Source organism: Nyctibius grandis, chromosome 15, assembly GCF_013368605.1.
Source record: "Nyctibius grandis isolate bNycGra1 chromosome 15, bNycGra1.pri, whole genome shotgun sequence".
NCBI classification, from domain to species: Eukaryota; Metazoa; Chordata; class Aves; order Nyctibiiformes; family Nyctibiidae; genus Nyctibius; species Nyctibius grandis.
Window position 1 is genome coordinate 10313340 of NC_090672.1, and position 16109 is coordinate 10329448.

Sequence of the window (16109 nt, forward strand, 5' to 3'; positions counted from 1 at the left end):
GTAATGACGTCAAAGAGGAATTTCTGCTTCTACATCAGAAAAACTGGGGATCGAACGCAAGTGCCTAAGAAACTGGTTATGAGAAGCAGCCAGAAAATGAGCAGCTCTGTCCAGACGTCGGACCAGCTCTTTAATGCCATGTTGTGGTGTGAAGAGTAATGTCCCCTACAGTTGGGCCAGCAGCGACAGCCCGCAACGGGACCGCCCTGCACAACTCATACTTCATCAGGAGAACCAGGACCGCTTGGGATCGTCTGCCTGTGGGATCTCCTGCCTGTGTCTGGCTTGGTTTAGTTCTGCCCTTGTACCGCTCCTCTTGCTGCAAAAACCTGTGCGCTGGTGTTTGTCCCTGCATTTGCCTTTTCAAAAGTCTCTTTTTTACTTCACATTCTTAAAACACATGTAATGCTGCCTCTCAGCAGATTCACTTACTTGAGAGCCCCTTATTTATTCAAAATCTGAGCCTCAGTAATCTGTTGAATCTATTATCTTCTACAGCACGATACTCAGATTCTCCTAAACTATGGCACGCTAATAATATTCAGAAACACATAAATAGTCATGAATGCTGCACTAGTCCATATGCTTTATGGTGAATACCATAATTTTTAACATATATAATATACAAACAAGAAAATGAACTCCCAGACGTGGCTGATAACATATTTGACACAGAAAGATTTAAAAATTTTACTCCTAAAACATTTTAAAAATCTGGAGTTCTGTTTATTTAGGCAACAACCTGAGTTCCTGTCAGCTGGTCAATGCCCCCCGTCAGCCGTGGGTTTTCCCACGCCTCCGAAGGGGCCGGTTCGCTCGTTAAACGCCTGCTCACCCTTACCCAGGGAGATGCTCCTCGCTCAGAGCTGGGGCTGCAGAAGGACCACGACTGGGCAAAAGTCGAACCTCCGGAGTGCCGCAAATCACCCGTCCTGGGCACCAAAAATACGGCTTCTGAGGGCACCACGGGCGCAGAGCACGACACAGCTGCCGTTCGCATCCAACCGTGTTTCACCCCAAACCTGCCCCACTCCACCACGGGTCACCCCCGTAAGTCAAACCCAACCTCCTGGCTGCCAATTTGCGGGATTGGATCTTTCTAACAGAATCTTTGGCACAGGTTCCATGTTTTATTGTCATAAAAGATGATTAGAAAGTAGATTCCCCTCCCACCCCCCACCCCCAGTTACATATTCTAGTATAAATTTAAGTCTTTTATGGCAAATATCTTACTTTTTGAATATGTTACATGCTGGAAAAACTGTAATCAGTCTGCATGCAGCAACAGAGACATCATGCTTCTGGCATCGGCATGCACATCCGACAGACAAAAAGTGCCTACGGCTGCTAACAGTAACAAGGCAGAAGGGAAAAAAAAAAGGAAAATGCACTGACTACTATTTTACATGCTATAACAAAACCAAAATATGCACAAAAATATTTACTGATATTTGAATTAATATCTCCTGGTAAGTTGTAAGAGGAAATATCAAAATCTTTTATCTAAGTGACAGGAGAGGAGAAGATTGCATTAATTACAGTGTTCATCATTGCAAATAAAGTCTATTCCCTTCTCTGTAAGTAATAAGCAGATGTGAAATGAAAACCTAATTGAACCTCGTATAAAACCTGCAGGTAGCAATTATTGTTTAAAAGTAGATCTACTTTTAAAAAAAGAGATTATTCCCTAAGCCATTAACAATATCCAAACCCTAAAGTAAAAACCAAAACAACAGCAATAAAACATTTAGCTAAATCTAAATGATGTTATTCAGAACAAGAACTTTCACAAATAAAGCACAATTTGTTTTATAAAATTTTTATAATACTCTTTATGCTTGATACGATTATGTCAATAATATAGATCTGCTTATTATTAACCCTTATTATTAAGAGTTATTACTAAACATGCAAAATTCATTGCATGAAGCATATGTAAAATGTATTAAATTCCATTCTATCAGTAAAACAAGTTTTAGGTGCTTCTTCTTTCAGGCTTGATTATTCTACAGCCCAAAGTTTTCTGAATTAAAACTGATTATTTTAAGACTAAGTCTCACTTGATTTTCATGAATTATTCTGGAGAAATCAGGAAGTCACTTGGGGCTGCAGGTTTTGTTAATTTAGTATACATAATGCTTTCTTCGATTTACTGCCCTATACTGCAGACTATAAATAAACACATGTAAATAAGGTTTAAGGGATTACAGTTTTGTTTTACATTCCAGGTTATCAAATTTCATAGTAAAATATTGATATCAGAACCAGTTAACAGTAAACTTGAGGAGTGGTGTAAATTAAATTAACTGAACAAACAATGGCACCCTGGATCACAGAATAATCTCACGGAGATTAAAATTCACAAAAATATTATTAAAATTATTACTATTATTATTATTAAAGACAAAATTTCACCCTTGAGTTTATCACATGCCACTTAGCAAAGATCCTAGAGATGTGGCCACCGCTGAAGTGTGTTTAGACTCGGTGCTGCTTACAAGATCGGTTCACGAAGCCTCAGGGTCTAATTTGATTTTATCCCCCCCCTCCCACCCACTCCCAACTCATTTCAAAACAACTACTTGCAGCAGTACTTTTGCAATGCCTCTCCTCCCCGGTGCTGCCGCCGTTTCAGTCTCTTGTGCTGCTGATCTCCCCGAAGTCACCGGGAAGAGCGCGGAGGAGCGGTCCCTCGGGGCCCAGCGCTCCCATCTCCCAGCATCCGCACCGAAGGACTAAATATTCGAGGTGTTTTTTTTTTTTTCAGACTGTGTGTTAGATTATTTCTAACACAGCAGAGTGGAAAAGGGAGCAAAAGGACAGTGGGAAGTTACAAAAATATATAACGTACCAAAAAATGGGTAAGTTTAGATGAGTCAGTGGTGACTTCTAGAAGAATAAGTGGGCACCGTACACTAATTTATCTCCCATTAAGACCACATTGCTGTTGCAAAGCCAAAATCCTGAAAAAGTGGCCTTTCCCCCACCTTACACTTTCTAACCCTGCAATTTCCAGGCCCAAATGGAATCAAGAAGGCAAAAGCCTAAAAATTGTAGGGTTAAGGACCATTCCCCACTGCGGGATTTGTTTCTGTTCTGCTGCTTCATGCTACATTTTGTAAAAGAGGGTGTACGAACTGGGGGTTGACGTAAGAGAACCCTTCAAAATCTGTTTGGTCTATGTTAGCAATGACCAGCTGATCTGGAGGTGTTAACACCGGCTGTCCTCGTGTAAAGAATTTATCGAAGTTTTCAGCACCTTTGCCACACTGCAAGAAAAAAACAAAGAGAAAAAAGGCTGAAAAAAGCAGGAATACATTGGCAGTTCCAGCTTTTTGCAGATTTTGCAGGATACATGCAAGACTTTCCCTCATTTCTTATGAGTAGTTAAGAGAAAATTTTCTTTTCAGTTATTTTAACAAAAAAAACCAGGCAAACAGAGGTGTTTTAAAGATGAATTTTGATGAAAACCAGAGTCAGAAAAGTTTCCATCCATCAGCATGAGGTGACAAGGTAAAGAGGCTTAAATATTCAGAATTACTGGGAAAAAAGGCAAAGGCAAATATTTTTATGGACATGTATTGGCAAGAGATACTTTATCTGTCAAGTCATTTCATTATTCTTAAAACCTTTACGATGCAAAATTCAATTTTCTTGTTAGCCTCTGTTTCCTTCATGATCTGCAGAAAGCTCAACGTAATTCATTTATATGCTTTGATTCTTCATTGTACAGCCTAGAAACTCTTTTAAATTCATAAACGACGGCAGAGCTCCCGTCCTGGGGACTGCCGAGGGAGCTGGGGCAGGGAGCGCATCCTGGGAACAGGTCCCCGTTACAGAACGTGCTATTACCGGTTTCCCCCTTTTTTTGTCTAAGAGGTGGGATGCGTCGACTCTCAAAGCCCAGCCGAGAAGGGGGGTTATACACAGCTACACGCTGAACACAACTCACTCGGAACAGACAACAAAAGAAATCAGGTTTGCGGAAAGGATAGTTTTGAGTAATGCAGAAAACACTTGAAAGGCAGGGAAGCATGGTTAGAGGTAAGTTAAAGAGGATGAAGGCAGGACCAGAATGAAATTAGCTTGGGTGCAAGAAAAAAATGCATATTTGAGGAAAACTCAGCATTGACTATTGTGGAGAGGTCTAAAGAAAACGGGTAGATCTGCTTATCTCCAAACTATCTATCTACTATAACAGACCTTTGAACAAAGCGTGGTTGTATGATAAAGGCACTGAACGTTTCTTCCCGTTGTGACTGACCCTTTCCTCTCTCTCCATCCCTACAGGACAGCTGCACTGTCAGATCCTTCTGTTAGTGACTATATCCACATGTGGATTTAGAGGATAACGTTACACTATTATCTTCAGGCTTAGAGAGTAACTTGGAAAGGGCAGAAGAGGGCTTGTACAATAGACCAATATTAAACATTGATTTTTCTGAACTAATGTACCATGAATAAAGCTGTGCATTTATAGGAGAAACCAGATGAAGAGAGGCCCGTTAAGGGAATTCGAGGGTGAGATGTCTGGCTATCTTGAAAACAGCTCAGGCACAGTTTCCAATCTTCTTGGCAAAGCACGTGGCATGTCTGGACTGAGACACGCCATCTGATCCGAGCTGCAAAGGACTTTTGCTGCCTCGGGCACAAGTTGGTTTAGATTTCAGATGAAAAATGCATGCTCAGGTACTGGACCGCAGGGCTCACAGAAGGACACTTGTTCAGCCTTGGAAGAACACAAGCAGAGGGACACTTCAACGGGTTAAAGGCTAATGGTAGTCTGCTTTTTTCACCCAGGGCTCTGCACTCACCGAATACCCTGGTGCCCACTGAAGCCAATGCGTTTTGGTACAGAATCTCTGGAGAACAAGAATGGACACAGCAAAACTTTGACAAGGGGAAAACTCTCCATCATTGGAATGAAAGTTCAATATATCCCCAAATTAACAGTCAAATTTATTTAGAAGCAGTATAGTCAACTCAGAGCAGCCATAAAAGGGCTATTTATACAGGGAAGGCTTTTTGCTAAAAAGATGTTCTACAGATATGCATCATCCTTCCACAAAATTGTGCTCTGTCTTTTTTCTTTTATTTTTCTTATTTTCTTCTTTTTTTTTAGCAAGTGGAAGGTATTAAAGCAAGCTGTATATTGAAACCAAGGTCCCTGACTCCGTTAGGTCTCTCTTGCTTATACTAGTAGAGGCTAAGAAATAACTCATGTGAAATTTGGGTATTTTTTGGGTGCAAATATAACCATTTATCAATAAATTTGCATCTTCAATTATGTATTTGTCTTCACATCAAAGAGCAGCATTGCTATTGTGGGTGTTAATGCAGCTTTAAAGCAGAACTGAAAATACAGGACTCCTAGAACTCCTTAACTTACAAATACGAGTAAAATGTCTGTGAAATGTCAGTCTGGAAGGGAACACATTATTTAAACCGACCAACTGCTGACCCAAAATCTGCGGCTCCGAGTTGGAGCGAGCACCATGCCTGTGTGCAAAAGCAGCAGGATTATTCCTGCAGCAATGTGCTTCCTAGAGAAGATGCACCTAGAAAGGTTTTCTGAAAAAACACCCACCCCAAACAAAGCCTGTAAATACATCCAGATCGTCAAACAAATTAAAGGTTATGTGTTTTCTCCTTTCTAGAATCTGTATAAATAGAATAAGCAGTCACAATAAATGAGTTATACATAGCGTATGTAAATATCAGGCTTCGATATTAAATTATTTTAATCTAGGAGAGTTAGTCTCCACGTGGATACGCCTTGGTGTATTTTAATAGTAGCCTGTATAAACAAACCAGGTCATGATAACCACGGAGACAGAGCACAGCTGCTCTAAACAGGAGCCAGGATCTGCCACAAAATGTGCTATGGTGGAACCAGACCATACCTCAAGCTTTTAGTACCTTCATGCTGGTGTTACTTTTCACTTCAAGGAGAGTCTAAGCACTCAGTTTCTGAGCTAATAAAACTTACAGATGTGAAGGTAGATTTGCTTTATGGTCGGCTTTAAATTTGACTCAAGAAGCATGTAATGAAAATCTTCCACAGAACACAATTTAAAGAGGTGCAGCTCCCCTTCGGACAGACAGCCCTGGGGACTGGCTGGGCAGGGCTGGCAGCACCATGCATGTTCTTCACTTATTTACACTCTTTCCTGTGTGCAAAATCTACACCATGTGAAAAGGATGATTTCTCCTACCACAAAACCTCTTCTCGTTATGCAACTCTCCTCCTGTTGATGTGAAAAAGTCATTTGTACGCAGAAAGAAAGGAATATATTCTGCCACTGAGTAATGGCCTGCCTCTGTTCATTAGCTTGTGACACCAGAGTAGCGTGTGTGTATCGGTAAATACACCAGTGTACAGACCTATGATCCTACACCTGCAGTGCTACAGCCAGCTACACATCTCAGCTGAAACAAGAAAAGTGTTAGAGAAGAAAGATCCAATGTTAGGACATAACAATTTACAGCTGTTCCTGAAAGCTTCTATTCTTGTGTGCAAACACTTTTCTTTGCCTGTCAACAAAGCACAGTACATGCTGAAGGAAATTGTGTCAACAATACAGCTCTTCAAATTCTGCTATGCAAGCACCTCTCATGGTAAGGACATCTCTCACTTGTTTGGATTTCTAAAATATTCCTACAGGTACATCTGTGCAAACCAGTAACAAACATTAAAAATAAATCAGGGGTTATTCTTGCAAACTTAGCACATGTCGCTCTAGGATGGGGAACACAACCCCCCTGTGCTGTGTAGCCCACCGTGGAAGAAATTCACCCCAGTAATTCAGATACCTCTGGTCACTGACTTTTACATGCTGTTCAGAGGAGACAGTTGGGAACCTCATTTATTATAGGTCTCAAGTGGCTGATGTGAATACGCTGATATTCCCTCTTTTCAACTTCTTAAGCAGTGCGTGACCGTCCAGTCAGGACTCAAAGCACAGAGAGCTTTTTTCACAAGGAACAAATATCCTGGGTTATGCTACAAGGTGCCAAAACATTAGCAGATTTACACACTGGTCTGTCATAATCAAATTGCCTTATTTTAGAAGTGTCCCAGATCCGCAGCACCATCAAGCCAGCAGTAATCTCACCCCACGGGAAAGCACGACTGCAGACACATGGAGCGAGGGAAGGACTTGGCATCTCACTCACCACTTTAGGTTTGAAAGGCGGCTGAATCTCTCTGTTTTCCAGTTTATCCCAGTCAATTCTCCTGAAGAAAGCATGTTCCCTGATGTCTCTTTCACCTTCAAGGCCACAGCCAAGGCGTTTTGCGGGATGTTTAGTCATTAGCTATGTGGAAGAAAACACCAAATGATTAAATTTAACGCTGAAATGAAAGTGAGACAGACTTTCCCCAGATTGTGATGCTCTTGCTCTTCTCCCGAAGATGGAAGTTGCTAATAAAATTGTTTTGAAAAGCTAAAATTCATTTTTTGAAGATTAGTTTTCTTGTTTGATCACTGGAGACAGCACATCAGCAGCAAGATTAAGGGTTGCACTTGAGAACATTTTCCCATTCAGCAGAGGTTGTCACTGGAGGTGTGGGTGGGCAGGCCATGCCCAGGACATGCTGCTGTCCTATTCACAACTCACTCCTGAATTTCGCCTTTGGTCTTTCAGTTCAGTCTCATAAATCTCCAGAACAGCTTCTGCCCTACCTCAGCAATCAATTAAACTTAATAAATTCCAATACACTAAAGCTGTACGAAGTACACCCCCCCCTTCCCCTTTCATTTTTCTGTGCTTGTTCAAGACATCTCATTACAGAACCTACACTTGCTTGGCAGCCAGCTGACAATATCTAATCTGCGTTTCCTCCCTTGCATCCTTAATGACATCTTGGTCAATACTACACCCAGCTGCATAGATTAAGGAGACTTGAGGAAAAAAAAAAACAAACCCACCAGCATTGCATGCTTGGAAACAGGAATACACTCCCTAATTAACAAGCTCCTCAAAATCTTTTCAATTGATATGTACATTAGGAATTGAGCAATGTAGCCTTCAACTCCCAGTTCCAGCACTGTGGGGACATTTTAAAAGCTCTTTTACAAATTATATACGATTAATATACTGCTGGGAGTGATACCTCAACACATCTTTTTAAAACCTCAGCTGTAACACTTTAGTCTCCCTCCAAATGTTGAGTTGATCAGATTCCAATTTTGAACCTAAAATAAAAGCGTCTCTAAGCAGGCTTTGGGAAGTCGGCTGTGCACTGGGATAGGAATCACATCCTGCTTCAAGCTTAACCACAGCTTTCCCATTTTTGTTACCTTTTCTAAACCCCTTGCTTTAACAGCAGGTGATAAAAGAAAATGTGAATAATGATTCTAGTAGTTTTAATTCTCTCCGAAGTTACTGCATTTACCAAACCCAACAAACTCTGAATCAGGGGAATGGTTGTCAAGCAGACAATTCCATTTCAAAAGCACAGCACGCACGTTCGTCTTACCCAATGGTGCACAGTCCTGGGATTGCTGAGCTGCTGCTGACTACAAGATTCGGAAGCTTTCTCTTATTGACTCCCTAGCTCAGGTATAACGCTCACTGAAATTCGGGATTGATTTGTTAGTTTAATACAGATGGTGAACACGTTAGTATCACAGAGACTTACCCTTAAACCTAGTGCTGCAATGCAGTTTTAGCTTGCTGATCTCCCTTTGCATAAGCACGTAGCAGAACAGCAGCGAGCAGGAGAGCTGGAAACTTGGTAATTAGATCAAGTTCAAACCGTGTTGTTTGAATATATGATTTTCAGGACAAGGCATCAATCTGCATGTACTTTACAAAAATATATCATGTTTAGTTTTTGTTGGCCAGCATGTCTACACCAGGATAGGCTCCAAAATTAGAGTGGTCTTTCTTGTTACCTTGTTCTAAACACCTTCTCTTTTCCTCGATGATTTTTCCTTAAGGGATTAATATCCAGCTCGTGTACAATACTTCATAAACAGTTGCAAAGGAAAGCAAGAAAGTAAATACCAAATTAACTGGCACTAAGTGCAGTGATATCAGTGTAAGTAAGACATCAAATAATGCTTTATAGATGGTGGTTTGGAAAAGCCACAGACTGACAGTACTTTAGGGAATCACACGGTGTCAAAGGAAAGTCAAATGAATTCTTTTTTCCTAAGATAATTCCCTGAAGTCGTATCTATTCTTTTCCTCAAAAAAAGTTTAATTAACTTAGAACCTAAGATAAATTTTAGACCACACAGGTTACCATTGGGTCAGGATTTCCCCACAGTTTCCTTGCATTTATGCTAAAGATTTTCACATAAGCTCATCTTTACCTACATTTAAAAATGATTCTTATTGACTCTTTTGCTCTGGTGCTGTCATTCACCATGCTCGCTGGAGAATCTGCTATCCATCCGAGCTGAGAAATCTCCTCACCCTGCAAAACTGGGGCTGTGCTGGAGAGGGTTGAGAGGCAAGGTGGGTGGAGACGTTTCACACCATCGTCCTGTTTATAAATTCTGCTTTGGATTTGGCAGCTACTGATTCTGACATTTGTTCTTCCCGTAAAACATGCGGGCACAGCGGGAAGAGCTGAATACTTATCGGTGACACCAAGCGATGAGCACTTCATGACAATATAGCTTAGCACTGCCTGACAGAAGCTGCACTTAAAAATACTACAGTGCCATATCAAGGCCAGACAAATTTAGTTATTCACAAGGATTGCCAAAAGGGAACTTAATGATAAAGAAGCATCTATCTCACCCCCTTGCAGATGGAGACAGCTTCTTTGGACAGTGATTTTGGATAGGAAACATTATGCTCCATTATGGACTGGAAAAGTTCATCTTCATCTTCTCCATCAAATGGAGGCTGTTGAAAACAAATCACAGGGAAGTTACTTACTAGGTTTTGTTTTGTTTTTTTTTAAATCCTCCACTTTTTGTGAAATGGCATGACAATACTATGGCAACACTAGGTCAGGGCAAATGTGCATCCAGTCCAGCAACCTGCCTCCAGTCAATCACAGCTGCCCAGAGAGATCAGTATACAGCAGTGGTCCTTGCCCAGGAATATACACCAAACTCCCAGCCAGCTGCAGCTTGAGTATCTTCTGACCCAGAAGTTTAATGTTTACTAGTCTCAGGCAGAAATCAAGGAGAAAAGTTAATTTCTGCCCCCAGCATGGCAGCCAGGTTAATGAAATGTGTGCAGGATTATCTTCGTGATCATCTTTAATCAGTTTTTAAAGCTACTGTGCACCAGACAGCCAAAATAAAGGGTGATGTTTGGAGACTGTAACTTTCGATTACCTTGTGCTAAGGTATATCCACTCCTCACTTAATTCCATTTAAACTCCAGTTTGTTTTACAAGACATGGCTGTAGACTCTGCCTCTGTGAAGGGGAGACTATCACAAGAAAGGGCTGCATTTGATTTTTAAATATAGGTGATGATGAAAGTGCCCATGGGTGAGTCCCCAGGCCGTGGGCACTATGCAAGACTCAGCTAATGGTAAATCTCATTTTCTCAAAACCATTCAGACACCTAATATTTGCAATGCAGACTGTAAATGTTAACAACTGTAATTGCTACGCTTTAAATCTTTTAAAATGTCGACTGGAATTATTAGCAGAGAAACTATTAAAGGCATTTGTTAAAAATGTATGTTTTAAGCTTAGGAAATGCGTACCTTTAGGTAACACTCATTGAAAGCCAATTGCAGAAATCTTTTCCAACTCAAGACTAATAGAATTCCTTAAAGTTGGCAGTTATCTGCCATTTACTGCAGTACAGTGTTGCTTTTCTACTTGAGTGACTCAGAGAGCAGCGTCTTATTAACTGTGCAGAATAAGGGGTCTGTAGACCCATACTTTAACCCTAGGACATACAATACAAAAACTGTATTCTTGTGGCTTAACTGCAATGCAGAGCATATACACACTCTTATTATGTTTCCCTGTGGTTTCAAACTACCAAATGATATTTCTTCCACTTGACATGCATTTTCCTACTCAAGTGTCTCCCATTCAGTTTGAAGATGGCTATTTATAACGTTATTACAGTACAAAGAAGCTGTATTCAAAGGCAGCGCTTGATTATGTGGGTACAATATAAAGAGCTTAAAGCCTAAATACATTCTCAGTGGAGTCAGTCAGGGGTACAAGGAGATAATATCAGTATGAAAGGCCCCAGTCTTGTCCCCTAAGGCTCTAACCCTTTAGGAAGCCTTGAAACAGAGGTTGGAGAGGCAGGAGAGGTCACAGCGAGCACAGGAGGGTAACTCTTACCTGGCCAGCTAACATCTCATAGAGCAGCACTCCGTACGCCCACCAATCCACAGACTTTGCGTAGGGCTGGTAAGCAATAATCTATATAATAACAAAAAAAAAAAAACAACAAAGGAAAAACTCTGTGTTAGCTAACACCCAGTCTTGTGACATGTTAAATAGTGACATACAGAGCTGAACATATTTTCTTGAAAAGGCCCAGAAAGCCAATCCTGTAAGCCTCACTCCAGCTATTCCTTGGTTTCAGCGGGAGTTGGATTGTTTTGCCCGTTAGTCTAAACCCGCCTGCATCTTTTGGTACTCTGATATCTTGGGAAATGCGGCTCTTAGGAGACTTTGGGATGTGCATTTGAAGGCAGGAGAAGTACAGCAGCACAATGTAGGAGACAACGCAAAAATGTTATTCATCCATTTGTGTCAATGCTTGAAATCATGAGGCTCACTTACAGATTATCAATAATTAAGCCCTTCTTTTCTTTTCAATATTTATATTTTTTTTCTGCTGTAAAAGGAATCAAAATTTAAGAAAAAAAGCAAAACCCTGAAAAGCTCAGTTACATTTTCCCAAGTTACATGATTAATATATTCTTAATATGAAGCTAGAGAGCAGCTACACCAAAAAGAAAGGGGTTTCTGCTGTTCAGCCTAATGGAAATGAGAAGTTTTTTATATCCTCTAGGTTCACATCCGACTCACATAGAAGCACAAACTGACTTCTGACACAACGAAAGGGTGCAAGAGCCAACAGCACGCAGGTCCCCTTGAGTGTAATTTTCTTTAATTGAGGCCTTTGCAGTGACCAGTGTTAATTTATTTAAGAGATGCATTTGGGCATGTTACAGAGGAGTTTTGAGGTGCAGACATTCTCTCAGATCTCCTTCTAAATAAGTGTGAAGGGCTCTTGTGGATCGTGAAGGCATGCAGAACATCCTGGCCACTGTCCATCCGCACTGGGGAAGGCAGTTCCAGGGCCTCCAACCCCCCACCACCGCTCCACTAGAAGCAGAGAACCGAGGCAGTTATTACTCCAGGTTGCATTTATTTTCCTGTTTGCATGCATTTTTATTCTTTGTGAAGCAAATTGCTATTAGAAGTACACATCAGTATCCGAGATATTTTAGTTGTCCAAAAGAGAAGTTGAACCACAAAGTTTTGTAGTTTCTCAGGAAAAGAGTGAGTCACCAGTTCTATAAAGCAGGACTGCCTGGCTACTAAATAAAATTATAGTCTCTGTGTGAATATATGTTTTTTCGCTGGGATAACAGCAGCACATGAATTAAAAATTACTGCCATGTTTCCAAGCAAAGGATTTCAAAATCAATCGCACTTTGAAATATATTACACAACCAGAGGTAGTAACAAGGTTCTTAGCTGGAAGGTCCTACATAAAGGCAATATTTATTAGTTGTCTTTTAGCAGTAATATTGGCTTTAAAAGATATATTCAGGACATTCATTTCATATTTTAGTGGTTGACATACTTGATTACTCTCCCTTCACTTTCCATCTCCAGTGAGTTCACAGAGGTCCACTGGAATCAATGCTGCTTCTTGAGAGACCAAACGCTTTCAAAATTTTATCCAGAAAAAATACTGGCCTTTACACACAGAAAATGATAAAACATTTCATCTTCAACCCTTCTCCAACAATCTCTCCTCGCCTTATGGAAAAGAGTATTTTATCAAAAAAAAAAGGGGATTTTTTCCGAAGGTCATTAATTTATAAAGGCTGCAAATGCAATGAAAACACTTTTTTCATTGAATTCATTGCAATGTAGGAAAAGGTGGTACTGTTGATGTCTGCTGCTGTACACCAGAAGTTTTTTTTCCTTTAATCCTAATTAAATACAACCAATTTGAATCACCAGCTTAATCCTGGCAAGGATATGATACAAGTGAAACACAGAAAAACAATCTGCCTCATTCATTCACCAACCTGAGTGTCATTCACGGAAACTGGTGGTTATACTCATCATACTGGGAGCTATTCAAAGCATTAATTGGAAAATGTAAACGAGAGGAAAGAACGCTCACTTCAAGGAAGGAATTACATGTGGGAGGAAGCAGATGAGTTTTCAATATACAGTCAAACACGCATTGGTACAAAATCAGCAAGTTCTGAATGTTGTATTTTCAGTAGTTCCCTCCTCCTCATCCAGAAATCATCATGTATTACCCACCAGCTGCCGCACTCAAAGCCATCACTGGCTGCCTTGCAGCTGCTGCCAAAATATTCCTATCTGCATGTAGAAATTCTGATATCTTTTAGAACAAATAGGGGTATATTAGTATGGCCTCCTGTCTCACCGCAGTGTGCAGAGCAGACCCACAGAGCAGTGAGGGAAGTCGTATGCCTAGAAATGAAGACCTACAAGGTAGCTTGGTTGGACTTGATGATCTTAAAGGTCCTTTCCAACCAAAACGATTCTATGATTCTGTGAAGACCTGTACCCTCCTCTTCCCCTCCTTCTCCATAATTAATTTAAATCATTGTCTTTGTCATCTCCTTTTGCATTTCAAATGTCCCATTTTACCTATCACTGTATTTTAAGAGCTCTGCCTTTTCAGGTTGCATGGACTTGAGCACTCAGGAAGAGCTCAGGAGGAATTTCTCTCATCAAGCCAGATTGGCAGAGGAATGTTGATTTCTTTTTTCCATTTTGCCTCCAAGGAAGGCACAGTTAAGAGCAGGACACAGAGATTAATACCAGCAATTTGCAGGAACATTTAGATCATTGCAGCTTGCAGCTGGTAGCCAGTTGGGATGAAAAGATTATATCCCCGAGGCAAAAGAAAGTCTTTTGTGAACATTTCATGTGTCTACTGGAAAAGTTAAAACTCAGTTATTAAAAGAAATAAATATTACTAGCACAAGAAACAGTCAAATGTACACTTTCCAAAACCTTTGTAATACCTATTAGCCTCCCATAATCCCGGTAAATGCAAGGTTAGAACTTAAGGTTTTGGGGCTAGTAGATGGAGGAGAAGGAAAACAGAGTTTCCAATTTAAATTCCTGTGAAATTAAATATCAGTGCTCTAGCTGCTGCAGGGATGCTGATGGTAGGGTTCAGTCCTGCACCACAGGCAGCAGGTGGTGATGGCAGAATCCCTTCCCAATAATCCTCTTGACATCCATCTCCTTCTGTCTCTCTTGACTGGTCAAGGAAATACAAAGTATTAATTGATTTCACAGCTATTTTACCACTCCGACCATAAATACTTAAGTCCAGCACATCAATAAATATTCTTTACTAGATAACCACTTTCTGCCTGACAGAAGTGGTCAAACCTGGGATTCTACCAGTTTAACCTCTGCACGTTTCTCAAACTGCATAGGATAAGAAAATGAATATTAATTCCAGTGTGCTATACACCTAAGTAATAATAAATTTCCCAATCATTAAAAAAGGAAAGCATTATTTTACAGTGTGCCAAAGCCTGCAAGTCAACTTTGCCAAATGCAGCACCATATTCCTCTGCTTGCCTGTCCGGAGATTGTACGTGTGAAGCCAGCTGAGATGTCCCTGTACGGTCCTTCCAGCCGTGTTATCTCTGAACTATATCCGTGGGTAGCTCATGTAGAGGCAGGGCAGGCTCCTTCAGACCCCACTATAGTCACAACATTATTTCCCAAATACTGATGAAAAGAGCTAATTCTCTACGTTTGAGTGCAACACACTCACAGGACTGCTCTACTCCAGATACCTTCAACAATTTATTTAGATTTAGCTCATTTATCTCCACCCAGCAGGGAATGGTACCGTGCAAATGCATCCTCATTATACTCTATTATAAATTTATAAATTTTAGCTCACGGAAACATGCTGAAACGCTCCTGCAAGCACAACATGAACTTTACTTTGAAGTTTACCACAGACCTAGTTAGCAATTTGTCAGTCACAATAATGTCTTCAGAAATGAAAGAAAATCAGCCAACTAAAAAAAAAAATAAATATCAGTTTGTAAGAAAATAGAAAGACTAATTTCCTCCCAGTTACTGAATGTTTTGGTAAAAGGTTTATTTCTTTAGATGGAATTTCCAAATAAAGTAAAATAAATTATTTCAACACTGACCCATATTGAGCATTTTGGCACTGACAACAAGTTCTTTGGTATTAACTGGCACAGGACTATTGCCACAGAAAGGACACTTTTTAATTTGTAATATTGGCTTCATTTATGTTTTGACAGGAGAAAATGAAATACTGCTCTGGTTGTTGTGATATCCTGCTACAAGCAACAGCAATTTGTGAAAAAAACAGGTTTTATAATACACAATATTTCACTCTGAAAAGCATGAATTAGCAACTGGAAAAAAACAAACTATTTTTCATTCCAGTTTCACAGAGATGACAAAATTCACCTTAGGCACTAATTTAGTTGTCCATGTATAAATCTCCCATATTCCAACAAACATTCAATTACAGCCAGAAATGTTCCAGCCAGAGCTGCCTCTTGCCCAGCACTCAGTGAAACACGGAGTATCTTGGATCAGGATACTGCCTCTTGCATTCAATTTGCAGCCAAACAAATCAAGATTCTTGAAAGCTCAGTACGCACAAATACCAGATTTTAATATTCATATATTTGAATCATTTCCAAATCACCACATGTGCTTGTTTTTAATGTTTTATACCTAAACTATTGAAATATAAATCACATCCAGACTAAAAATCTTAACTCTAAGCTCATATTTACCACAGTACTTCAAAATAGAACTGTGCTTCTCATGATCAAATTTTTATTTTAGACGCACTGCAGTCAGGTTCGTGTTTGAATGTGATTTTCAGTGGCTTAAATACAGCGCAGGTATTGCTAAGTCACAGAAA

General features: G+C 40.2%; 1 protein-coding gene across 4 annotated transcripts in view; it reads right to left on the reverse strand.

The window, feature by feature from the left end:
• Positions 1-2559: 2559 nt before the first annotated feature.
• The window catches only part of PRKCA (protein kinase C alpha), a 144744-nt gene continuing 131194 nt past the window's right edge, over positions 2560-16109 (reverse strand). For 2 of the 4 annotated variants that reach the window (XM_068413025.1, XM_068413024.1), the window contains 5 exons: positions 11282-11362; positions 9757-9864; positions 7177-7317; positions 4815-4862; positions 2560-3269 (listed from right to left, as the gene is read on the reverse strand). In XM_068413025.1, coding sequence (XP_068269126.1) covers positions 3105-3269; positions 4815-4862; positions 7177-7317; positions 9757-9864; positions 11282-11362 — 543 coding nt within the window. In that variant the 3' untranslated portion in view covers positions 2560-3104. The remainder of the gene's footprint in view (positions 3270-4814; positions 4863-7176; positions 7318-9756; positions 9865-11281; positions 11363-16109) is intronic. The other 2 variants (XM_068413027.1, XM_068413026.1) reach the window with 1 other exon arrangement.